The sequence below is a fragment of the Tachypleus tridentatus genome, chromosome 13, assembly GCF_004210375.1.
Source record: "Tachypleus tridentatus isolate NWPU-2018 chromosome 13, ASM421037v1, whole genome shotgun sequence".
Lineage (NCBI taxonomy): Eukaryota > Metazoa > Arthropoda > Merostomata > Xiphosura > Limulidae > Tachypleus > Tachypleus tridentatus.
The window spans coordinates 268,861,211-268,889,022 of record NC_134837.1 but is presented as its reverse complement, the minus strand read 5'-3'; the positions used below and the strand labels follow the sequence as shown (position 1 = coordinate 268,889,022).

The 27,812-nt window shown below is 33.8% G+C and overlaps 1 protein-coding gene across 7 annotated transcripts in view; it reads left to right on the top strand.

Annotated features, from left to right (window-relative positions):
- LOC143240685 (SWI/SNF complex subunit SMARCC2-like) overlaps positions 1–27,812 on the top strand; it is a 90,869-nt gene that overhangs the window by 59,200 nt on the left and 3,857 nt on the right. For 3 of the 7 annotated variants that reach the window (XM_076483527.1, XM_076483526.1, XM_076483528.1), the window contains exons 14-23: positions 1,975–2,088; positions 2,869–3,025; positions 11,115–11,261; positions 11,631–11,838; positions 12,059–12,181; positions 15,325–15,471; positions 16,687–16,796; positions 18,235–18,474; positions 19,391–19,525; positions 19,781–19,955. In XM_076483527.1, the coding sequence (XP_076339642.1) occupies positions 1,975–2,088; positions 2,869–3,025; positions 11,115–11,261; positions 11,631–11,838; positions 12,059–12,181; positions 15,325–15,471; positions 16,687–16,796; positions 18,235–18,474; positions 19,391–19,525; positions 19,781–19,955 (1,556 nt within the window). Of the gene's footprint in view, positions 1–1,974; positions 2,089–2,868; positions 3,026–11,114; positions 11,262–11,630; positions 11,839–12,058; positions 12,182–15,324; positions 15,472–16,686; positions 16,797–18,234; positions 18,475–19,390; positions 19,526–19,780; positions 20,552–27,812 lie in introns of all 7 variants that reach the window. The other 4 variants (XM_076483523.1, XM_076483522.1, XM_076483524.1 and 1 more) reach the window with 2 other exon arrangements.

The window sequence follows — 27,812 nt, the reverse complement described above, 5'->3', positions numbered from 1 at the left end:
TTGTGGTTAATAATAGAAAGAACAAATCCAAAACTCCAGAAGTGTGAGTACAACAGAACCATTATTTTGTGGTTGAACGAAATTATAATGTTATAATTGTGAAGTTAGCATAATAGAAAGAACAAATCCAAAACTCCAGAAGTGTGAGTACAACAGAACCATTATTTTGTGGTTGAGCGAAATTATAATGTTATAATTGTGAAGTTAGCATAATAGAAAGAACAAATCCAAAACTCCAGAAGTGTGAGTACAACAGAACCATTATTTTGTGGTTGAGCGAAATTATAATGTTATAATTGTGAAGTTAGCATAATAGAAAGAACAAATCCAAAACTCCAGAAGTGTGAGTACAACAGAACCATTATTTTGTGGTTGAGCGAAATTATAATGTTATAATTGTGAAGTTAGCATAATAGAAAGAACAAATCCAAAACTCCAGAAGTGTGAGTACAACAGAACCATTATTTTGTGGTTGAGCGAAATTATAATGTTATAATTGTGAAGTTAGCATAATAGAAAGAACAAATCCAAAACTCCAGAAGTGTGAGTACAACAGAACCATTATTTTGTGGTTGAGCGAAATTATAATGTTATAATTGTGAAGTTAGCATAATAGAAAGAACAAATCAAAACTCCAGAAGTGTGAGTACAGCAGAACCATTATTTTGTGGTTGAGCGAAATTATAATGTTATAATTGTGAAGTTAGCATAATAGAAAGAACAAATCAAAACTCCAGAAGTGTGAGTACAACAGAACCATTATTTTGTGGTTGAGCGAAATTATAATGTTATAATTATGAAGTTAGCATAATAGAAAGAACAAATCCAAAACTCCAGAAGTGTGAGTACAACAGAACCATTATTTTGTGGTTGAGCGAAATTATAATGTTATAATTGTGAAGTTAGCATAATAGAAAGAACAAATCCAAAACTCCAGAAGTGTGAGTACAGCAGAACCATTATTTTGTGGTTGAGCGAAATTATAATGTTATAATTGTGAAGTTAGCATAATAGAAAGAACAAATCAAAACTCCAGAAGTGTGAGTACAACAGAACCATTATTTTGTGGTTGAGCGAAATTATAATGTTATAATTGTGAAGTTAGCATAATAGAAAGAACAAATCAAAACTCCAGAAGTGTGAGTACAGCAGAACCATTATTTTGTGGTTGAGCGAAATTATAATGTTATAATTGTGAAGTTAGCATAATAGAAAGAACAAATCAAAACTCCAGAAGTGTGAGTACAACAGAACCATTATTTTGTGGTTGAGCGAAATTATAATGTTATAATTGTGAAGTTAGCATAATAGAAAGAACAAATCCAAAACTCCAGAAGTGTGAGTACAACAGAACCATTATTTTGTGGTTGAACGAAATTATAATGTTATAATTGTGAAGTTAGCATAATAGAAAGAACAAATCCAAAACTCCAGAAGTGTGAGTACAACAGAACCATTATTTAACAAATCCAAAACTCCAGAAGTGTGAGTACAACAGAACCATTATTTTGTGGTTGAACGAAATTATAATGTTATAATTGTGAAGTTAGCATAATAAGCTATTATGAATATGGAATCCTAGGGCCAAAGAAACATTAATTTCACTTGGTATATTTAATTGTTTATTTGGTTAAGATATGTTTAAAGTCATTACAGTTTTTGTGAAGAAAACTTTTCTAGGTGATTGAGTTTGATTGTGTACTTTTATTACATTTCATTCAGTGGAAAGTGATTATCAGTTTTTTTTCATAACCCTCTAGTAATTTCACATTGTAAGTTCTATTGCACTAATGACACATTGCACAAAAAGGTTAAAAACAAACTAAAATAATTTTAATTGATATGCATAAAGTTTTTAAATTATTTACAAACAGATGTTGAATAACAGAAGTGATTTCAAATTATATTTTTGGATATTGTTATTGTTGCTCAGATATTTGTATTCAGTATTGATTGTTATTATCCTTACTACAGGTACATCGCTTACAGAAATTTTATGATAGATACATATCGACTAAATCCAACAGAATACGTCACAGTTACTGCATGTCGTCGTAATCTAGCTGGTGACGTTTGTGGAATTATGAGGTAAGTAGTTATATTTTGGATTGGTACTGTTTGTGGGCTTGCTTTTTGGCTAACAATGTTTGTAGATCCATGAGGTAAGTATTTACCTCTTGGTTTGGTGATGTTTGTGGAGTTGTGTCTTAAGTAGTTGCATCTTGGTCTGGTGGTGTTTGTGGAGTCATAAGGTAAGTGGTTACATTTGGAACTTTGAAACAATTTATAGTTCCAATCACAAACAAGAAACTTTAGCCATTGTTTAGAAGAATAACCAATCAGCTTTTTCTCTTTGTGATTAAATGTGTATTCTGCATGGTTCTATACATATTAAATGTGTATTCTGCATGGTTCTATACATATTAAATGTGTATTCTGCATGGTGCTATACATATTAAATGTGTATTCTGCATGGTTCTATACATTTTCTGGTTAAAATATAATGTAATATTGTATTGTTCTAAGATGCTGAACTTGTGTGTTTCACAATATTATAAGTGAAGAATACTCATCTATCATTTTTGTTTGGGTGTTAAATAGAAGTACAGTTTAACAACAGTTTTATTACACTCCAATATGTGTGTTTCACAATATTATAAGTGAAGAATACTCATCTATCATTCTTGTTTGGGTGTTAAATAGAAGTACAGTTTAACAACAGTTTTATTACACTCCAATATGTGTGTTTCACAATATTATAAGTGAAGAATACTCATCTATCATTCTTGTTTGGGTGTTAAATAGAAGTACAGTTTAACAACAGTTTTATTACACTCCAATAATTTCCTAGTTTTTATTATTTGACAGGGTACATGCCTTCTTGGAGCAATGGGGACTGATAAACTACCAAGTGGATGCTGATAGTAGACCTACTCCCATGGGTCCTCCGTCAACGTCTCATTTCCACGTTCTGGTAGATACACCTTCTGGGCTGCAGCCTATCAATCCACCTCGAACACAACAAGTAGGTATTATTGTGAGTGGAGTGTGTTGGTCACCCACCTCAAACACAGCAAACAGTTTTTGTTTTAGTGAGGAAAGTATTTAGGTTACTCATCCCAAATACAGTCCCTTGAAGTTGATTCCTGTACTTGTTTAGGGGACTTCTTAGAAAAGTGTTTGTATTTTCAGTTTACCTTCTCTGTGTTCTGAACATCAACCTATAAGTTTGCCGTGTGTGGTGAACCATGAAGGAGAGAATCCCGGTGGTTGAGTGGCGTCTAGAATGCTGCAACACACTGCCGTAACTATGAATTCCTGTTGATGGATGGTTTTTCCCCTGAATCAGTCAGTGGGTTCTGTTAGAGTAGGGTCAACTGAGTACCAGTGTTGGGCATTCTCAGTGTCAGATGCTGATGATTGGGTATAGTGCTTGTAAAGCCATGGCCTTACTGCAGTGTCCTTGTTTAGCCAGTATTATAGTGTATCTCCTTGTAAAACATCATGGTAGGTGGGATCAGTGGATACTGAATCATTCTGTATTTCTTATGGATTTCCTAATCCTCTAAAAGAATAAAATCATATGAAAATAGGTAAACAACTATACATGGGAAACTCTGTTACACAGTCATCATTAAAGCCAGCTTCTGTTCCTCAATTTCCTCCTGTTCATTCATTGTCTGACAAAATCCTAGGGCAAATGTCTTTTTCATTCAGAATGGATTAGAGGAACTTACTGGCTCACCCAAGTCATTCAGGATTCAAGAAACAACTACACACATAGTGAACTTCTCCTGAGGTCAAATGTTACTCCTTGTACTACTTTAAATTCCTCTCAAGGAGTAGTTGTTGAGAGGTATTTGAAGAACATCTTTGAGTTGGAGATCCTTGCTGGTTTCCCCAACCAAGGAATTTCTGCTGCATGCTATACCTCCACTTGTAAGGGTACAACTATGCTACTGACCAGCATTTTAAGTTTGGTGGTTGCATTGCCTCCTCTTATCTGCTTCTCTCAAAACAGGTTGTCTTAACTTTAAGGTGTGATCATACTTTCCTAATCTTCTTAGATGTTTCCAATTTCAGCAGTTTGGATGTTATAAGGAATCTTGTCATGCTTCTTTGATGTGGTGGCAAACAGCATGATGCCTACAAGTGTTAACATTCACTGTGTCATCTGTGGTGGTTTCCTAAGTTGAAGAAGTATAATGTTTACATAACCCAGAAGTTATTTTCCCCCTGCACCATTTAACACTCCTACGAAAAGTGGGGCCTAATAGGCCCCAGAGCAACTTGAAAGGTTATTAATATTAGGCTAATAATTTTGTAATTAAATGAAATTGCCATTTAAATCCATTAATGAATGGATTAACGAGATTCCCACTGTCCCTATCTACTATCTAGCAAAACCACAGCCAGGGGAACGGGCTTGGAGAAATCAGGACTAGAAACGTCTTTTCTTAGGAGTGTTAAGTCGTGTGCTGCTGTATTATGTCCCACTGCTATGATGGGAGTACAGACAAATCTTTGCATGCCTACAATGGAGTCTTTCTCACACTATGTAAAGTGTATTTTGTCCTCTATGGATAAAAGAGTTAAGTCAACATCTAGTCCTGTCTCTGTTCCCACCATTGTTTCTAGTGACTGCCCAGATCCATCTCATTTTCTCCTAAGATGCAGAACAGTTATTTGTTGATGCCCTCAGTCACCACAATCTATTTTTACTGACAAAGATCTGCCCAATAAACCCAGGGTAGGATCCATGGAGGTTGATAGGCCTCCTAGTCAAGAAAAATGGTGTAGTTGCCCAGTTTTCCTTCTTGTATATAACAGTGGTCTCCTTTAATACAGTTAAACTGTCATGGTTTCTGTTATAATCTGAATCACATTAAGGTCCTGATTGATTCTTATTATCTTGTATGTCTTTCCTTCAGGAAACACTTCTGAAACTTGCATATACTGTCCCTTTTTGACAGTTTTTTTTTTATGCCGGAATGATGGATTGTGTGATGGATGAGTGCATGGTGGGGGGGTGCTGCTTGTTGACTAGCACATGCCCTCTTTGTCTGTGCTGCTCGATACACCTTTGAGGCTGTATCCATCCATATATCCTTGGGTTGTACCATCACTGTTTGTTCTCTCTGCCTGTGCCCCCTTTTCATCTTGGGAGACAGTCCATTTTGGGGTTGTGCTGATATTGATGGGAGGTGTTTCATCTGTGCTATTGGATCACATCCTATTTTCAGCACTGGTTCTTTTACATGTTTTCATATACATAGTCAGTCTTTTGTGTCTGTTGATTTGTTTGCCTGTTCTCCTTCACTTTCCCCTTCAGATGAGAAAAAGTATTTTTAATCTTAACATCAAAATTAGCTTGCACATATGCTGTTCAAATCAAATACTCTGTATTCATGGACAAATCTTCTTTTACTTTATTAAAACACTTCACAAAAAGTATTATTTTTTGTATGTGAAAGACTTATACTGTTTACTGAAAGACTGCCAAATATTATGGAGATATAAACACTATATTAAAAGTTAGAAGTATTTGATCTGTAAAGAAATTAAAGTGAGATCAAGTGGTCAGTCAGTTTAATCGAGCCCATTTTTGCACGTCAAGGCCATGTTATCCCATTTGCTGACTCACATTCAATATTTTATTCAGCTATTATTTCATTGGGTTTGCTATCAAACTATAGATTCTAATTCATATTTTCATAACACACATCATTTAATTTCTTAATTCAGAAATAGATACTTAAAGAAAGTATAGTCATCGATTTTTGTGTCACATGGTATATTGAATGCAGCACTGGTTCAAATTGTTTTTTCTTATGTGAAAATATAAAGTCTGTAGTTTTATATAAATTAGAAACAAAGTACCGATATTTAAAAGCTAAAATATAAAATAAAACTTCCTATCTTTTCCATATGATGAGATATCACTAATGTACTAAATCAAACACAGTATCTTCTCCCTTACTCATCTCCTTTCATTTTTGGAAACAGATCTTGTATACACTGAATTCTACATGTGAATAACCAATCAAAAGCCAGTTTATAATATACTAGTCCTCTAAAACACAATTAAGACAATTCACTTTGTAAAGGCCCATCCCACCATGGCTTGTTATAGTCTTCAAATGTGACCTATCTTTAAGTCATCTGAGAAAAGCAGATACTCCTGATTGGAAGTACCTTCTTTTATTTACTGAACATCTTTCAAACCATCCTTCCATTCCTGTTTATACAAATGGTTCAAAATCAGGTGACTGTGTGGGTTCTGTCGTGGTTTGTTGTGGTTCAATGGTTGCTCAAAGAATTCCCTCTTCAGCTTCTGTGTTCACTACTGAACTGTACGCCATTTTTCTTGCCCTGTTCACATAGAAGCTAAGCAGTACTCAAATTTTACTAGTTATACTGACTTGCTTAGTACTCGACTGGCCCTAGAATCACTTCACATTAGTTCACACCCTGTTCTTGCCAATATTCAAATCTGATTATCTCATTTCTCTTTAACATCTACTTCTATCCAATTTTCCTGTATACCGGGCCATGTTGGTATTCACAGGAACGAGCTTGCCGACACTGCAGCTAAATGTGTCTGCTCTGGCATTATCACCTCTGTGCCTGTTCCATCATGGACAATGGTCCTGTATTCAGGTTTCTGCTACTTGCAAAAACAAGCTTTTCCAAATAAAACCCTATATTGGACTCTAGCCATCTTGCTTCCGTGAGGTTCAGAAAGAGGAAGTTGTTTTAACTAGACTACGCATTGGTCACAGTTTTTTAACTCATCATTTTCTTTTATCTGGAACTGATGCACCAGTGTGTAGTTTGTGTAACACTCAGATCACAATAAGTCATATTGTACTTTCTTGTCATCATTATGACTCTCAACAACAGCATCATTTTAAACATGTTCTGTCCCTAGGTTTATCTGTAAAGTTAAACAGTGTTATTAGTGATAGTGACACTGTCTACATTAGAAATGTTTTTAGTTTCTTAAAGGCCATTAATCATTTTAATGCTATTCAAGGTTTTTTAATTTATACATTAGACCTTTTTTAATATGATTGCCTTTTAAGAATCAAAGTACATCTAGTTTGATTTCAAATTAAAAAATGGCCATAACATTAAATAACTCAAAACCAGGACTGGAAAGGCCAACTTCAGCTGTGTAACTCTGATGTTTGAACTACCCATTAGTTAACCTGGCAAGTTATAATTAAAATTTTGCTACAAGTCTTTTAAAACTTGTATTACTTTACTTTCTGAAAATGGCCATAATGTCAAATAACTCAAAACCAGGACTGGAAAGGCCAACTTTAGGTGACTAACAGTAGTTATTGAACTTACCTGTTAGTCTTCCTGGTAAGTTATGATAATTACAGTTATGTTACAGAAAGTCCTTTACAACTTGTGTAACTGTAGTTTTTCTCTTACCACTGAAGACTAGATGTAAAAATTGGATTTAATGTTATTTATATTTTTAATTCAAAAATTAAACTTTTTTGTTTTACCTTAATTTACTTTTATTAATTTTACTATAATTTTAACTTTTTAACGGATGTTTAGTGTAGATAGCCTTGTTGCTTTGCACCATAAAACACCAAACCAACCAACCCACCTTGTAAAGACTAAAGGTCAGTTTTATGTTCTTAGATACAATAAGAGGAATGCATGTGCCATATCATTGTGACTTCTATCTTAGCCAGCAATGGCTGAAAGGTCAATGTAATAAATATATATTAATGTATAATTTATGATAATTTCAAATTAAGTAATTTTATTTTCCAGTTGTAATCTGTAGTCAATCTAGAAAGAAAAAATAATTTGTATTTCCTAATTTTTTTTATAGTAGTTACAAGATTGGTCAAAGTGTCCAATTTCATAGTGAAATAACAGATAAATTATAAAGTTTTTCTTAAAAAACATTTGGTAACTATTTAGAGGTTGTATAAAATTTAACATGTGAAAAGTATTTTCAATCTTAAAATGAAAATTACTCTGCATATTGCTTGATCAACATTCTGAGAAAAATTTATGAGAAGACCTTTAATTGAAATGTCTTAATACTTAATTATTTTTGTTTTACAAATGCCTTGTTGTGTTTACTAATAATCTGCAAAACTTTGTAAACATATGCATACATTACTAAAAAATCATAGTATAAATACTGTTATGGATACTTTAGTGGTTATGAGCTGGGTAGATTCTGCTTAACCCATTATGAAAGTGTAAACTGAGTTTGGTAGGAAAGTACCAAATTAGATCCAAAGATTTCTAATTATTGTCCAAGTGCTTTCACTAGCTGTCTCTGTGAGATCTTTGAGAGGATGGTTAATGCTCATCTTGTTTAGTTTCTTAAATCAAGCAACCAACCTCTCACCCTCCCAGTGTTGGTTCTGTTAACCGTGTTCTGTCATGGACCACTGATTTGATATGAATCTACAATCACTTAAACATTCCTCCTGACTTCTATGATATCTTATGAAGATACATCATTTTGTGGAACCTCTTCTCCTGGGTTGCTTGGACATCTACCCATATTTATTCATAACCTTTCAATAGACAGATGATTCCAAGTCCCTAAGGCCTGTGTATCAAGATTAATGCTATCAGTGTGCAACATTTTATTACTGTTGCAAACAGCTTCTATGCTGATGACATGTTGGTAATTGAACATGGTGTTTGTTGAGTAGCAGTTTCAAAATGTACTCAATCTCTTGTGGAAGTGGACCACAGAAAACAGTTTTACCTTTCTCCAAAAACGTGTGCATGCACTTTTGCTAACAGTGGGGTTTACATCCGATCTCAAGCTCATTATCAGTGATGCTGTTCTTCCTCTGGTCCCTGCAGCATAGTTCTTGTGCTTATTCTTGACCATAATCTTACTTTTGTTTCTCACATTGAGCAGATAAGCATAAAGTGTATGAGAATCCTGATACATCCTCTGTGTTTTTTCTTCCACCTCTTAGGGAGCACATCAATATTCTGTGCTCAAGATCTATCATGCCCTCATTCAATCCAAACTGGACTGTGGGTTTGTAGTTATACCTGGACAACAGCCTTGAAAATCTTTTTTCCCCATTCATGATCTGGGGCTTTTGCTGTGCATGGGGGCTTTCTGCACTTCCCTAATCTAGAGTTTGTACATTGAGTCCCATAAACCTCTTCTTCATTTCTGTCATTTGCAGTTTTGTGCATTATATTATCAAGCTTCAATCCTTACCACAGCATTCCACCTGGAGTTGTCTTTCTTCATCAGTGGAGTATGCTCTTTCAGAATGGATGGTTTGCAATTTCATTGTTTATGGTTTGTATCCCCATGCAACTGGCCACATTGGTTCTGTCATTCACTGTCCTCATAATAGCTTATTAACATCACCACCTGTTACTTTTTTTTTAGTTGTCTGAGGAAGATGGATACTTCCAATTAGAAGTGCCATCTTCTGTTTACTATACATCTATTTCCATTTAAACAGGTGATTCTGTGGACTCTGCCATGGTTTGTTGTGGCTTGGTGGTTGCTAACAGGAACCCCTCTACAGCTTTTGTGTTCAGTACAGAGTTATATGTCATTTCTCTTGCCCTGGTATCACACAGAAGCTATACATTACAGTACTGGTCTTAGAATTACTTCATGTCAAGTTTTGTCAATATTCATTAACAACTGGCCCATTTTTCTCTATCTTACATTACCATCTAGTTTTTCTGGATACTAGACAATATCAGTATTTGAGGGAATGAACTCGGTGACACCACAGCTAAGTCCTTTTGCTGTGGTACTATTACTGCATGCCTGTCCTATATACAAAGACTAAGACTACAGTCCTGTGTTCAAGGTTTGGCTTCACGCTAGCTGGCAGTCAACTTTGAATGACCAGTGTGGTAACAAGGTTTTCCAGATCAAACCTTCTGTTGCCCTTTGGCTGTCTTGTTTTCATAAGGATTGGAAGGTAGAAGTTTTCCTGGATAGGATGCACTTAAGTTTTTACCTGCTTTTTTAATTTTCTTTGGTATTTACTTTGATTTATTTGATAATGATATTAATTTTACTTTTTTTAATTGGTTGTTTGGTGCAGATAGCCTAGTACTGTACAGTTTTGTAAACACATCAGTATGTTGTGTGTATAATCTTTGTATTAAACACATTGGTATGTTGTGTGTATAATCCTTGTATTAAACACATTGGTATGTTGTGTGTATAATCCTTGTATTAAACACATCAGTGTGCAGTGTATATAATCCTTGCATTAAACACATCAGTGTGCAGTGTATATAATCCTTGTATTAAACACATTGGTATGTTGTGTATATAATCCTTGTATTAAACACATCAGTGTGCAGTGTATATAATCCTTGTATTAAACACATCAGTACGCAGTGTATATAATCCTTGCATTAAACACATCAGTGTGCAGTGTATGTAATCCTTGCATTAAACACATCAGTGTGCAGTGTATGTAATCCTTGCATTAAACACATCAGTGTGCAGTGTATATAATCCTTGCATTAAACACATCAGTGTGCAGTGTATATAATCATTGTATTAAACACATCAGTGTGCAGTGTATATAATCCTTGTATTGAACACATCAGTATGCAGTGTATATGATCCTTGTATTAAACACATCAGTATGCAGTGTATATGATCCTTGTATTAAACACATCAGTGTGCAGTGTATATAATCCTTGCATTAAACACATCAGTGTGCAGTGTATATAATCATTGTATTAAACACATCAGTGTGCAGTGTATATAATCCTTGTATTGAACACATCAGTATGCAGTGTATATGATCCTTGTATTAAACACATCAGTATGCAGTGTATATGATCCTTGTATTAAACACATCAGTGTGCAGTGTATATGATCCTTGTATTAAACACATCAGTGTGCAGTGTGTAGAATCCTTGTACTGTACAGTTGAAGTGAACATATCAGTGTGTAGTAAGTATGTGATTGTACTGTAAGGTAATAAATACATCAATGTGTAGTATGTGATTGTACTGTAAGGTAATAAATACATCAATGTGTAGTATGTGATTGTACTGTAATGTTGTATTAAATAAGTCAATGTGTAGTAAATACTATTCTCATACTTCCTTAGCCAAGTGCAGCTCAGCAAATGCTGAACTTAGATAAAAATAAAGAAAACGGTGACACCAAATCAGAAGAAAAAACATCAACACCTCCCATTGGTGACAATTTTGGCTTGAGGCTTGACCAGTATGCAAAGAAGAATGCATACATGAAGGTACATAATTGAATGAAACATTTTTATTTACTTAACATTTATTTCATTTAAGATTATTACAGTAATTTTCACAATTTAATTAAATTTCCAATTTAAGATATACCTTCAATAACATTACAAGTCAAATAATTAAATACCAAAAATGGTTTTCAGACATTAGGTTTTTTTCCCTTGTTATTACCAAGTGATTTGCAGATATTTTTAGGCTATTAAATGTAATGTAACTTTGGAAGAGCATGCAAGTCTTAAGGTACTCAGTATAACTGATAACTTAATTACTGGAATGTTGGCAGATGAGATGTTTTATAAATATTAGAATTTGTAAATGTAAAGGAAGTCTGAAATGTGGTAGTAATGTTTCATTCACAGAACAAAGCAGCAGCAACCATTTCCCGAGAATGGACAGAACAAGAAACTTTGCTCCTGTTAGAAGCCTTGGAGATGTACAAGGATGACTGGAACAAGGTGTGCGAACATGTCGGCAGTCGTACCCAGGACGAGTGTATCCTCCACTTCCTGAGATTACCAATTGAAGATCCTTACTTGGAGGACCCTGCTTGTGGTGGGGGAGCTTTAGGTGAGATGTGAAGGGCCAGTTTTAGATCTCAGGAAAACTTGCTTAGCATTTTTACATTGGTTTTCTCATGTTGACAGATACAAAGTGTTTTAGTTTTACTAGTTTAATTATATGTGTAACTGTTAAAGGCTTGTTTGTCAGTCTTTTTGTGAAAAAAAATGCAGAAATATGAACTGGATTATACACATATATTACACTAATTGAAAATATTTCTCTATAGGGCCATTGGCTTATCAACCCATTCCATTTTCTAAGGCTGGAAATCCAATTATGTCTACTGTGGCATTCTTAGCTTCAGTCGTTGACCCTCGTGTTTCCTCAGCAGCTGCTAAGGCTGCCATGGGTGAGTTTTGTTTACATTTTAAACAGATAGGTAGGAATTAAATGTGAAATAACTCTTTGCCTGTAGTATATCTGTGACAGAGACATTTACTAAGATAAATTCTTTATAAAAGTGACGGATAACCTAAAGATTACATGTGCAAGGTGATCATTGTCACTGCATATTAAATACTAAAGAACTTTGTGTGAAGAGACCACCAATACAGAATATATATAGAAAACTAAATATAACTGGTAGATAATGTAGTGTAAAACTATATACCACTGTTAGATAATGTAGCATAAAACTGTATATCACTGTTAGATAATGTAGTATATAAAACTATATATCACTGTTAGATAATGTAGTATAAAACTATATACCACTGTTAGATAATGTAGTATAAAACTATATATCACTGTTAGATAATGTAGTATAAAACTATATACCACTGTTAGATAATGTAGTATAAAACTATATATCACTGTTAGACAGTGTAGTGTAAAACTATATATCACTATTAGATAATGTTGTATATAAAACTATATCCCACTGTTAGATAATGTAGTATAAAACTATATACCACTGTTAGATAATGTAGTATATAAAACTATATATCACTGTTAGATAATGTAGTATAAAACTATATACCACTGTTAGATAATGTAGTATAAAACTATATACCACTGTTAGATAATGTAGTATAAAACTATATACCACTGTTAGATAATGTAGTATAAAACTATATATCACTGTTAGATAATGTAGTATAAAACTGTATACCACTGTTAGATAATGTAGTGTAAAACTGTATACCACTGTTAGATAATGTAGTGTAAAACTGTATACCACTGTTAGATAATGTAGTATAAAACTGTATACCACTGTTAGATAATGTAGTGTAAAACTGTATACCACTGTTAGATAATGTAGTGTAAAACTGTATACCACTGTTAGATAATGTAGTATAAAACTATATACCACTGTTAGATAATGTAGTATAAAACTGTATACCACTGTTAGATAATGTAGTGTAAAACTGTATACCACTGTTAGATAATGTAGTGTAAAACTGTATACCACTGTTAGATAATGTAGTATAAAACTGTATACCACTGTTAGATAATGTAGTGTAAAACTATATATCACTGTTAGACAGTGTAGTATAAAACTATATATCACTGTTAGATAATGTAGTATAAAACTGTATATCACTGTTAGATAATGTAGTATAAAACTGTATATCACTGTTAGATAATGTAGTATAAAACTGTATATCACTGTTAGATAATGTAGTATAAAACTATATATCACTGTTAGATAATGTAGTATAAAACTGTATACCACTGTTAGATAATGTAGTATAAAACTGTATATCACTGTTAGATAATGTAGTATAAAACTGTATATCACTGTTAGATAATGTAGTATAAAACTGTATACCACTGTTAGATAATGTAGTATAAAACTGTATACCACTGTTAGATAATGTAGTATAAAACTGTATATCACTGTTAGATAATGTAGTATAAAACTGTATACCACTGTTAGATAATGTAGTATAAAACTGTATATCACTGTTAGATAATGTAGTATAAAACTATATATCACTGTTAGATAATGTAGTGTAAAACTGTATATCACTGTTAGATAATGTAGTGTAAAACTGTATATCACTGTTAGATAATGTAGTATGAAACTGTATATCACTGTTAGATAATGTAGTGTAAAACTATATATCACTGTTAGATAATGTAGTATAAAACTGTATACCACTGTTAGATAATGTAGTATAAAACTGTATATCACTGTTAGATAATGTAGTATAAAACTATATATCACTGTTAGATAATGTAGTGTAAAACTATATATCACTGTTAGATAATGTAGTGTAAAACTATATATCACTGTTGGATAATGTAGTGTAAAACTATATATCACTGTTAGATAATGTTGTATATAAAACTATATATCACTGTTAGATAATGTAGTGTAAAACTATATATCACTGTTAGATAATGTAGTATAAAATTATATGCACTGTTAGATAATGTAGTGTAAAACTGTATATCACTGTTAGATAATGTAGTATAAAACTGTATGTCACTGTTAGATAATGTAGTATAAAACTATATATCACTGTTAGATAATGTTGTATAAAACTGTATATCACTGTTAGATAATGTTGTATAAAACTGTATATCACTGTTAGATAATGTAGTATAAAACTGTATATCACTGTTAGATAATGTAGTATAAAACTGTATGTCACTGTTAGATAATGTTGTATAAAACTATATGTCACTTTTAGATAATGTGGTATAAAACTATATGTCACTGTTAAATAATGTAGTATAAAACTATATGTCACTGTTAGATAATGTAGTATAAAACTATATATCACTGTTGGATAATGTAGTATAAAACTATATATCACTGTTGGATAATGTAGTATAAAACTATATCTCACTGTTGGATAATGTAGTATAAAACTATGTCACTGTTAGATAATGTAGTATAAAACTATATATCACTGTTAGATAATGTTGTTTGTAACTGTATATCACTGTTAGATAATGTTGTTTGTAACTGTATATCACTGTTAGATAATGTAGTATAAAACTGTATATCACTGTTAGATAATGTTGTTTATAACTATATATCACTGTTAGATAATGTAGTATAAAACTGTATATCACTGTTAGATAATGTTGTTTATAACTATATATCACTGTTAGATAATGTGTATAACTATATATCACTGTTAGATAATGTGTATAACTATATATCACTGTTAGATAATGTGGTATAAAACTGTATATCACTGTTAGATAATGTGGTATAAAACTGTATATCACTGTTAGATAATGTAGTATAAAACTGTATACCACTGTTAGATAATGTGGTATAAAACTGTATATCACTGTTAGATAATGTTGTGTATAACTATATATCACTACTTGAAATTAGTGTGAAGCTGAAGACCAGTGATAGAGAGAATGTTGTGAAGCTGTGTTGTCCTGGTTCTGTATTATGTCTGTCTGTTTTATGTACAGTACATTTGTGTTTATGTGGTTCTTTCAGTGTGTCTTTCTGTCTCAGGCTAGTTAAATATTCATATATAAGGATGTCCTTCCCTGATTGATTTTTTTTCTTTGCATCAGAGGAATTTGCAAAGATTAAAGATGAAGTTCCATCAGCTCTCTTGGATGCTCATATACGAAATGTTGAAGCAGCTGCTACAGATGGGAATGCTGATCCAAAGGCTGGACTTTCTGTTACAGGAATTGCAGGTACTGGTGAGAAAGAAGGTGAGCTGAAAGTATCAGGTTCAAACTGAATACTTCAGAAAAAATTTGTTTACTCACATGGTTATTTAAGCAACATAAATGAGATTTAGAATGACATTTATGTATTGACTTCCAGTATATGAGTGTTTCACTTAAAAGTGTTGTGTATAGAGATTTGTCTAACTAGACAAACATCTCAACTTTTTTTCACCTTCAGAGTTTACTTTTGAAATGGTGCAGATTTCAAATCTTGGTCAACTTGAGGTGAAAACAAAGGAATAACCTACCTGATCTTTTTGTGAAGTAAGAAATGTTTCTACATGAAGTTACTCATCTAAAGTTACATGTGGGACTGTTGTCCTGTCCAAATGTAGTGAGCCCATTGTTTAAAATAGCCAGAGTCTATTGTCCTAACTGAAACTAGTGGGTCAGTTATCTAAAATGACAAGGGAATGTTGGACTATTATTCTGTCCAAATGTAGTGAGTCCATTGTATAAAACAACCAAAACATGTGGAATCATTGTCCTGTCTGAAAGAAGCGGGTCAGTTGTTGGCCATTTTCCAGTCCATTTTTTGTGTGTCTGTGTTTGTGAGTAGTCTCTCACCTCTATAGTTCTGTGGTTTCTTTTGTTTAACTTTATTTACTACCCTAACCCTCTTAGCAGAGTTTCTGGCCATTCTGGCTGTAGTGTGATATAGTTTTCTTTCACTAGTAGTTTAGACATCTACTATTTATAAAGAAATGTTGTTAGCAGAATATGGATTTATTTTAGTATGAGTATTCAGAATTGTGTTTTAAGACAAGATTATTCTCATGGCTGTAGGCTGTTTTCAGAATTGTGTTTTAAGACAAGATTATTCTCATGGCTGTAGGCTGTTTTCACAATTACTTAAAAGTAAGCTCTTTAAAGTAAGTCTTTACAACTAGAATAAAATCTGTAAAAACTTCTATTACAAACCATGAACTTTGTAGATAGATCAAAGTTTTCAGGCTGAGAACAGATTATAAAACTTTTAACGTAAAATTGAACAATTGAACATTTTGTAAATGTATTATTTCGATGATGAAATCGTCACATATTTCATTTAGAAGTTTTAAACTTAACTAGTGCACATATTAGGTTATAAATATAATCAAGCAAATGTCTAAGTATCATTTCTGTATTTCAAGTTGACTAGTACAGAACTGTCTTGTTTATTTGTTAATAAGATACTGTTTTAATTATTTTCTGTAGGAGAAGATGGAGAAGAGAGAGCAGAAAAAGAACAAAAAGATGATGTCTCAAGTCGACAGGAAGATGAACAGAGTCTAGAGTTGAAGAGAGATAAATTAGAACAAGAAAAGGTATCTCATGTATCCTATTTAAGGCTATGAATGACATACATTTTTATTGGAATATGTGAAAGGTCTCTCAGTAAGGTTTCTTCTGACAAAACAAAGATACTAAACATGTTACTACATTTAAAGGAATCCAGCAAATTTAGTAACATTGTTTGTTTAGATGGTTGTCCCAGTTGTTGTTTGTGGGTCATGTTCACTTAGCTGAGTTCTTTCTAGTGTATCAAGCAAACAGCTAAGGCTAGTTTGCTACAAAGCTAATGTAATTTTCTAGCTATGGCGTTGTAGCTCATAACGCCATCAGGGTTTGAAATCTAATAACAGTTTTCAACTTAGGAGGTCAGATTTCTTTGATTGATGTTTTTGACCAATTACAAGGTTTCATAGATTAATTTACTCTAATCCTTCATAATAGAATTTCACTTTGAAGATAAGGTGCTAGAGATCCCAATAGCTAATAAAATTAGATGGGTGATACATGTGCACCATGCTCAGTATTACTATTACTAATGCATAGAAATATACCTAATAAAAAAAGAAATAGGATATTGTAGACTAGTTTACTCTAATTCTACCTAAAAGGATCTGAACTGCTGTGGCTGTTGGGATTCCCTCCTGTTTAATGTTTTTTGTTATGTTGAAATACAATTGTTTTAATTGTCTGTGCACAATTTTAGCATAAATTTATAATGTTATCAAAAACTAATTACACTCTTAGTATAGATAAACCAGTTTTTACTTATGCTTTGGTGAAAAATTAACATTTTAGTAAGACAAAATGAATATAATATTTATGTAATTTTTGTTTCAACTGTATATGTTAGTAAAAATGACACTGGAGAAAGAAAGAGAAAAGGGGTGATTTAGATTCTTTTTGGTGGTAGCAAAGTTGGTCATTTTGACCAACCTTCAAAAGACAGTAGAGAAGATAAAACATGAAGTTTTAATAAAAACAAAATGTTTTTTAGAGATTAAATAAAAGAAATTTGAGGTTTTTTGCATGAAGAAAAGTATTTTTAATCTTAATATAAAAATTACTTTGTATAATGACTATCCAAAACATGTGCTTAATATATTCACAAATATTTTTTTCATTTTATTAAAGGCCTGGCATGGCCAGCTTGTTAGGACTCTTGGCTCATAATCTTAGGGTTGAGGGTTTGAAACCCTGTCACACTAAACATGCTCGCCTTATCAGCCATGGGGACGTATAATATAATATAATTGAAGTAAATAGTTTGTGTATATACAATTATAATGTCATTATGTGGAGAATTAACAGCTTATTAGTATACAGTTATACCACATATGGGGAACTAAAGTTTGTAACTTGTATATATACAACTATAATGTCCCTTGTGAAGAATTAAAGTTAATAATTTGTGTACATACAGCTATAATAGTACATATGAAGAGTTATTTTCATGGTTTCTTGTACATACAGACAGATTCAATGGACATAGATAAAAGTGCAGAAGATAGTAGTGATGAGAAAAAGGCAGAGGATAACACAATTAATGAAGATGGCGAAGAAAGTAAAAGCAGTATAACTGAGGACGACAAGAAAAAAGACATGGAGGTCCAAGACAAAACACCGGAGACAGACAGAGATCGTCTAGTTAAGGACTTCCAGCTTTCTACAGCAGCTGCTGCAGCTCTGGGAGCGGCAGCTGTTAAAGCTAAGGTAAGCTGCTATAGCGTCATCAGATGATTTATGTTTTTACATAAGGTAACCCAGTATACACTAAAACAAGTGCCATTAAATGATTTAGTTTTAGTCAAGTTTCTTCAGTTTTTTAATAAAACCAAAAACACTGTGAGGATAATCATGTGTGTAATGAAACCAAAAACACGTTGTGAGGATAATCACGTGTGTAATGAAACCAAAAACGCGTTTTAAGGATTATCACGTGTCTAATAAAACCAAGAAGGCCAAGTGGGTAAGGCACTCGAATCTGTAATCCGAAGGTTACAGATTCAAATCCTCGTCTCACCAAACATTCTCGCCCTTTTAGCCATGGGGGCATTATAATGTGATGGTCAATCTCACTATTCATTGGTAAAAGAGTAGCCCAATAGTTGGTCATGGGTGGTGACAACTAGCTACCTTCTATCTAGTCTTACTCATCTAAATAAGAAATGACTAGTGCAGATAGCCCTTGTGTAGCTTTGCATCAAATTTAAATTACAGACAAAACAATAAAACCAACAATACATGACCCATCCAGAGCCTAATCAATTCTAAGTTGGGCAGTAGTCCACATGTGTACAACTTTTGTACAGATCCATTCAACCATTGTTGAGAAGTCTTGCTGACAAATACACACTCATGAGTGTAATGTAACCTCACTCACCTTGTTTGGCAGAGGTAATAAACATAGAAGAATGTTCATGGCTGTTTTTGTTTTTTTTTATATAAGTGTAGAACAGTAAATAATTTTCTTTTTTCCTTGCTCTGAAGCATTAAGACAGTTATGGAATTATATGCTTTAAAGAGTTATTAGTTTTATATATCATAAAGCACATTTCCATGTCTTTAGTTTACTAAGGTACTCAGAGTGACTTATAATCAAGTATACTGGATTTCTTCCCCACCTTAGCATCTAGCATCAGTTGAAGAGAGGAAGATCAAGTCCTTAGTGGCACTGTTGGTCGAAACCCAAATGAAGAAACTAGAAATCAAATTAAGGCACTTTGAGGAGCTGGAAGCCATAATGGACAGAGAACGAGAAACCGTAAGTTTGAATGTAATGTCTTCCTATAGTTGGAAAAGTTAGTAACTGGTGATGCTAGTTAAAACACTAACTGTTTTAATGATTTTAAGATATAACACAGAAACTGTTCCTGTTAGTGGGTATTATGTTCATATTCTGAAGTAATCAAGCTGAACACAATTACTGGGTATTATGTTCATATTCTGAAGTAATTAAACTGAGTACAGTTAGTGGGTATTATGTTATTATTTTAAAGTAATTGAACTTTTGTTTCAGTTGGAGTACCAACGGCAACAGTTGATTCAAGAGCGACAACAGTTTCACATGGAACAGCTTCGAGCAGCAGAGTTCCGGGCCAGACAACAGGCTCATGCCATGTTAGCCTCACAACAAGGAGGGTCAGCTCATGGCGACTCTGGTCATGGGGCTGAGCCAGCAAGTACCCTGGCAGGTCAGTTATCGAGCCATTTGCGACCCCCCTTTCAGCACACGAGATATGCTTTCGTGTCTCAGGCCTCGACTCCCGGCTCAACCCCTAACATTCCTCAAGGGCCCCAGCCACCTCAGCAACAAGTACAAGCTCCCACCCCTGCAACTGCCTCCCAACTTGTAGGTCCACCTTCTGCAACCCTTAATACTACATCTGCACCACCTTTGCTAAACCAGCCACCTCCTTTACATGTCCCTCCTGCAACTTCCCAGCAAATACCAGTTACATCTCCAAGCCCAAGTATCCCTCCACAGTCTTCTACTTCCGTTCCAACAATTTCATCCAATGTAAATGCTCCCCAGTATCCCAATACTAGTGTACCTCCACAAGGAGTTCCACATCCTCCTCAGATGGCTCCAAACATGGCTCCTTCATATCAGCTCCAAAGGCCTCATCCTATGAATGTCACTGGCCATTTCTGCCCCATCATGGCCCTCAACCAGTATCTGGTCAGCCCTCATATCCTCATGACATTCCCCATCATATGCCTCCAGGGGGTGGTTATCGTCATCCAATCCCAAGTAACATACCTCCAGCATCAGGACCACATACCCCAGGTAAGAGTAAAGTGGATTCTCAAGTCTTTAACTAGAATAAATATGGTACATTACTGTTTCTTTCTTCTTGATATAAATTGTGTACAGTTCATGTTTTGTTAGATCTGTCTTCCAAAATGAAGAAATCAAAATTATACTTAGCTGTTCAAATTACTGAGAAGTTGTCTAGAAGTATGTAGATAAATTTTTAAAGGTTCTAAGTTTTAACCTGCTAGAGTTTAAAATTCTCTTCTTGTTTAATTAATGTAGTTTTTTAAGTAGTATGAATTTCACTGCTATAAAAAGTACTGAAATATTAATTGGAACATTGTTTATCAGTAATAACTTACAACCTAAATTGTGACATCTGTTGACATCATTGCTGACCACACACTTATTGTGGAGTAACTAATGGAGGCAACTTGTTTATTTTGACTGTTTGTCTATTTTTTATTGCTTACTATTATTCTTAAATAATTAGTGTTATTGGACACTTGACTTTCTGTTATTAATAAGGTAATCACTGCTCTAACTTGTACTGTTTAACGTCACTGTCCACAGAATGTCAGAGACGAAAGAGTAGAGGTATACCAGAGATACTCAATAGTATGTATTATTATGCACAGAATGCCAGAGACGAGAGAGTAGAGGTATACCAGAGATACTCAATAGTATGTATTATTATGCACAGAATGCCAGAGATGAGAGAGTAGAGGTATACCAGAGATACTCAATAGTATGTATTATTATGCACAGAATGCCAGAGACGAAAGAGTAGAGGTATACCAGAGATACTCAATAGTATGTATTATTATGAGTGGACATTAAAAACTAAATGTTGTATAGGTATCAGATCATGCTGTATACATCACAAAGAAATGAACAGTTACAACGTTTAGCTCTTGCTATATCATTCAGATGTTGGTTTTGTACCTTAGTGTTATTGTGAAACTGTCAGTAACATCACACAGTGTCTTTGTTATATTGTACAGATGTTTGTTTTATAGCTCCATGTTACGTCGTGTAGTTCATTGTATCAGATGTTAGTTTTGTAGCTCTACATTATCAAGAGACCAACGGTCACAGCATGTGGCTATTGCTTTATCAGACAGATGTTGGTTTTGCATATGTATGTTATCAAGAAACTGACAGTCACATGGTGTAACTACTTTGTTATATCGTATAGAAATTGATTTTATAGTGTTGTGTTATCAAGAGACTGACAGTCACATGGTGTAACTACTTTGTTATATTGTATAGAAATTGATTTTATAGTGTTGTGTTATCAAGAGACTGACAGTCACATCTGTGGCTCCTTTACTATGTATGGCAGGTGTTTGTTTTGTAATGATACAATATTAATAAAAACGTAGTCATGTCATGTGGCATGTAATTCTGTTGCATCATGAGACAGATTTCTGTCTACAAATTATTATTGTGTTATTATTTCCCAAAGTCTAACACCTCAGTAATATACAAGTGAATTAAATTAACTTTGTTTTAAACACAATTTTAAATTGTACTTTCATCGTAACATAGTTTAACTGTTTGTTGCATGGTACAATCTTTTAGCTGTAAATGCTTTTCAAACTGTCTTTTATTGTACAGTTTTTCCCTACATCCATGTAACTTTTTTAAGTTAATGTTTCATCTTATGACACTAATTAAGGTATTGCAATTTATTTTTTACATTATGAGCCATTGTTTTACCCTGTGTCATATAATTGTTGACAATTACAGGCACGAGTTTTTGATTTAGAAAGTGGATAATAATTATTGGCTAGATTGTGTTCCTATAGTTGTAATAAACTGTTTTAATCTCTGCCTGATTTCTAGTTATGTACTTGTCTTTTAGTATCTTTATTTAAAAACTGATGACACCAGCATGTCAAATTTAGCTAGGTATACTTTCAAGACACTCTTGCCTGTAATTGTCCATAAGTTTGATTTTTTCCATCCACTAACTGGTCTTCTTTCTTTTCTTTCTCCTTCTCTCTGCACTGCAGTCCTGAACCTGGTCACAATCTCAGTAAGAGTTTTCTGTCCAAGTTTTTCCTGATAACAGTTTCTGCACTCGTCCTGTGTTTTCCTAATTAGTGTAGATGGTCATATTTATCCACCAGAGTTAACAGATGCATGAGCTGTTACTCTGAATAATACTGCTTGCCAAGAACTTGTATTTCAGTTTTTGTTAAATTGTGTGTAAAAAATGTTTATTGTGTGTTTTAACAGCAAGACTAAAGAAAGCATGTTTAAAATGTTAATATTAAAATATTGTGTTTACTTAACTCATGAGTTCTTTTATAGTTTATAATGATAAAATATAGATAAGTAAAAAGAAAAGAATAATTGTTTAGAAAGACTTTTCAATGAATAATCTACATTAAAAGCGGACTTAATATCAATAAATAATGTTTTAAGTAAATAAAATTTCGGTACCATAGTTTATTTAGCATTTATTTCATTTATGATTTTGTAAAGATATTCTTGAAATGTAATAGTTCTTTGTCAAATGTTTATAATTTTTTTATTGTAAGCTACAGGTAGTGACCAGAAGAATGGAAACACCAACCTAAAGTCCCATAATAGGATATGGGCCACCATGTGTGGTCAGTACAGCCCATACACTGTTACATATAGTATACTAGCAGGAGTAATACAACACCACACTTCCACAAGAAAGTCAATCATCTCATGCCTAGTTGATAAACATTGTCTCCAGAATATCTTGTACATACTCAATTAGGTTTAGATTGGTGACCAAGAAGGCCATGACGTATGGATAACATCAGTGCCATGTTCCTCAAACCATCAGGCAGTTACTTGTGTTCTGTGGACCATGGTATTGTCAACCTTGATTGACATCTATCTCTACAGGACATAAATTTTGTAATATGGGGTAAAAATAATAACTCAGTTCCATTACGTAACTGTTGGTGTTAAACTGGGTGAAGATACTCAGTATCATTATGTAACTACTGGAATTAACCTGGGTGAAGATAATCACTCAGTTCCATTACATAACTATTGGTGTTAAACTGGGTGAAGATACTCAGTATCATTATGTAACTACTGGAATTAACCTGGGTGAAGATAATCACTCAGTTCCATTACATAACTATTGGTGTTAAACTGGGTGAAGATACTCAGTATCATTATCTAACTATTGGCATTAACCTGGGTGAAGATAATCACTCAGTTCCATTACATAACTATTGGTGTTAACCTGGGTGAAGATACTCAGTATCATTATCTAACTATTGGCATTAACCTGGGTGAAGATAATCACTCAGTTCCATTACATAACTATTGGTGTTAAACTGGGTGAAGATACTCAGTATCATTATGTAACTACTGGAATTAACCTGGGTGAAGATAATCACTCAGTTCCATTACATAACTATTGGTGTTAAACTGGGTGAAGATACTCAGTATCATTATCTAACTATTGGCATTAACCTGGGTGAAGATAATCACTCAGTTCCATTACATAACTATTGGTGTTAACCTGGGTGAAGATACTCAGTATCATTATCTAACTATTGGCATTAACCTTGCCTTGTTAAGGTACGAGTGTGCCCAGCCCAATACGGAAACATTAAAACCCATCATTGTTGTGATCAAGCACTAAGGCTAATAGAGTTCTTTAGGTTGGTGTCGCATGTGCACTCATCCATTTGTCAAAAACATTGTAAAGGACAGTTCAGCTGACTATATCACATTTCTTCACTAAGTAGCTTAAAGCATGAGCTCTTTTACACCATTGGATGAGCAACAGGCCACTGACAGGTGTGATCAGTAGTTTATGTATTGTAACTCCATTATGGGATCCTGTTCTATGGAGTTCTTGGCAGCCTCTTTTGATTAGACAAGCTGCTCTCACCCCAGGTTGAAGTTTGCTGTCAATTGAGCTACTTTTTCTCATCTGTTGTGCCTTGTAGTTTAAATTGACTGGCAGACATCACGATCCTAGTGTGTGTGCTTCCTCCCTCCATTGTAGTTTGCTGGTGATGCCTTTTGTTTGGAGTTACATGCTTATGTCACCTGAAACGTTGTTGCTTGTGAAACATCAGCAAGTTGAGTTTTTGTGGTCATTGGAGCTCCTTCTAAATACACCCCAACAATCATACCTGTTTCAAAGTCATTGAGATCTCTTCTGGTAACCATGACTTTTTACCTATCCCTATGCAAGCTGGGATGTTAGTTTTATTATTAATGGATGAGTCACACCTGTGAATACTTGTTACCCTCATTTACCTGACATTTCCATTGTTTTGTCCACTACCTGTACATTATCTGTTTTAAGTATAAAACAGCTTTGATGTATTTTTTGTATAGAGAAGTCTCCTTGATATTCAATCTCTGTTCAAAGTTAACAGGTGAGTATTTTGATAAACTTTATTCAGTTTTTCAAGGGTGATAAGTTCTCATCTTTCAGAAAGATTGTCAAAATATCAATGACTTTAGATACTTTTTACTGTTCTTTATTTTCATGAAAGCAGTTTGTATTGATATTCAGAAAACTCTTGACCACTTTTTCACTTAATTAACATTTTACTCCTTCCATCAGCTAATTAACATTGTAACACTTCTTATTTTACTTCTTTCATCAGTTAATTTACGGTGTAACACTTCTCATTTTACTTCTTTCATCAGTTACTTTACGGTGTAACACTTCTCATTTTATTACTTCCATCAGTTACTTTACGGTGTAACACTTCTCATTTTATTACTTCCATCAGTTACTTTACGGTGTAACACTTCTCATTTTATTACTTCCATCAGCTATTTAACATTGTCACACTTCTCATTTTACTTGTTCCACCAGTTAATTTACAATGTAATATTTCTCAATTTCAATACATAAAGAAAGTGAACATCGTTTGTTACTGACTTAGAACATGGAACCAGTATCAATACATAAAGAAAGTCAGCATGGTTTGTTACTGACGTAGAACATGGAGCCAGTATCAATACATAAAGAAAGTCAGCATGGTTTGTTACTGACGTAGAACATGGAACCAGTATCAGTACATAAAGAAAGTCAGCATGGTTTGTTACTGACGTAGAACATGGAACCAGTATCAATACATAAAGAAAGCAAGCATGGTTTGTTCTGACATAGAACATGGAACCAGTATCAATACATAAAGAAAATCAGCATGGTTTGTTACTGACATAGAACATGGAACCAGTATCAATACATAAAGAAAGTCAGCATGGTTTGTTACTGACGTAGAACATGGAACCAGTATCAATACATAAAGAAAGTCAGCATGGTTTGTTACTGACGTAGAACATGGAGCCAGTATCAATACATAAAGAAAGTCAGCATGGTTTGTTACTGACGTAGAACATGGAACCAGTATCAATACATAAAGAAAGCAAGCATGGTTTGTTCTGACATAGAACATGGAACCAGTATCAATACATAAAGAAAATCAGCATGGTTTGTTACTGACGTAGAACATGGAACCAGTATCAATACATAAAGAAAGTCAGCATGGTTTGTTACTGACGTAGAACATGGAACCAGTATCAGTACATAAAGAAAGTCAGCATGGTTTGTTACTGACGTAGAACATGGAACCAGTATCAATACATAAAGAAAGCAAGCATGGTTTGTTCTGACATAGAACATGGAACCAGTATCAATACATAAAGAAAGTCAGCATGGTTTGTTACTGACGAGAAGATGGAACCAGTATCAATACATAAAGAAAGTCAGCATGGTTTGTTACTGACGTAGAACATGGAACCAGTATCAGTACATAAAGAAAGTCAGCATGGTTTGTTACTGACATTGAACATGGAACCAGTATCAGTACATAAAGAAAGTCAGCATGGTTTGTTACTGACGTAGAACATGGAACCAGTATCAGTACATAAAGAAAGTCAGCATGGTTTGTTACTGACATAGAACGTGGAACCAGTATCAGTACATAAAGAAAGTCAGCATGGTTTGTTCTGACATAGAACATGGAACCAGTATCAATACATAAAGAAAGTCAGCATGGTTTGTTACTGACTTAGAACATGGAACCAGTATCAATACATAAAGAAAGTCAGCATGGTTTGTTACTGACGTAGAACATGGAACCAGTATCAATACATAAAGAAAGTCAGCATGGTTTGTTACTGACGAGAACATGGAACCAGTATCAATACATAAAGAAAGCAAGCATGGTTTGTTCTGACATAGAACATGGAACCAGTATCAGTACATAAAGAAAGTCAGCATGGTTTGTTACTGACATAGAACGTGGAACCAGTATCAGTACATAAAGAAAGTCAGCATGGTTTGTTACTGACATAGAACATGGAACCAGTATCAATACATAAAGAAAGTCAGCATGGTTTGTTACTGACGTAGAACATGGAACCAGTATCAATACATAAAGAAAGCAAGCATGGTTTGTTCTGACATAGAACATGGAACCAGTATCAATACATAAAGAAAATCAGCATGGTTTGTTACTGACGTAGAACATGGAACCAGTATCAATACATAAAGAAAGTCAGCATGGTTTGTTACTGACGTAGAACATGGAACCAGTATCAATACATAAAGAAAGTCAGCATGGTTTGTTACTGACGTAGAACATGGAACCAGTATCAGTACATAAAGAAAGTCAGCATGGTTTGTTACTGACGTAGAACATGGAACCAGTATCAATACATAAAGAAAGCAAGCATGGTTTGTTCTGACATAGAACATGGAACCAGTATCAATACATAAAGAAAGTCAGCATGGTTTGTTACTGACGTAGAAGATGGAACCAGTATCAATACATAAAGAAAGTCAGCATGGTTTGTTACTGACGTAGAACATGGAACCAGTATCAGTACATAAAGAAAGTCAGCATGGTTTGTTACTGACATTGAACATGGAACCAGTATCAGTACATAAAGAAAGTCAGCATGGTTTGTTACTGACGTAGAACATGGAACCAGTATCAGTACATAAAGAAAGTCAGCATGGTTTGTTACTGACATAGAACGTGGAACCAGTATCAGTACATAAAGAAAGTCAGCATGGTTTGTTCTGACATAGAACATGGAACCAGTATCAATACATAAAGAAAGTCAGCATGGTTTGTTACTGACTTAGAACATGGAACCAGTATCAATACATAAAGAAAGTCAGCATGGTTTGTTACTGACTTAGAACATGGAACCAGTATCAATACATAAAGAAAGTCAGCATGGTTTGTTACTGACGTAGAACATGGAGCCAGTATCAATACATAAAGAAAGTCAGCATGGTTTGTTACTGACGTAG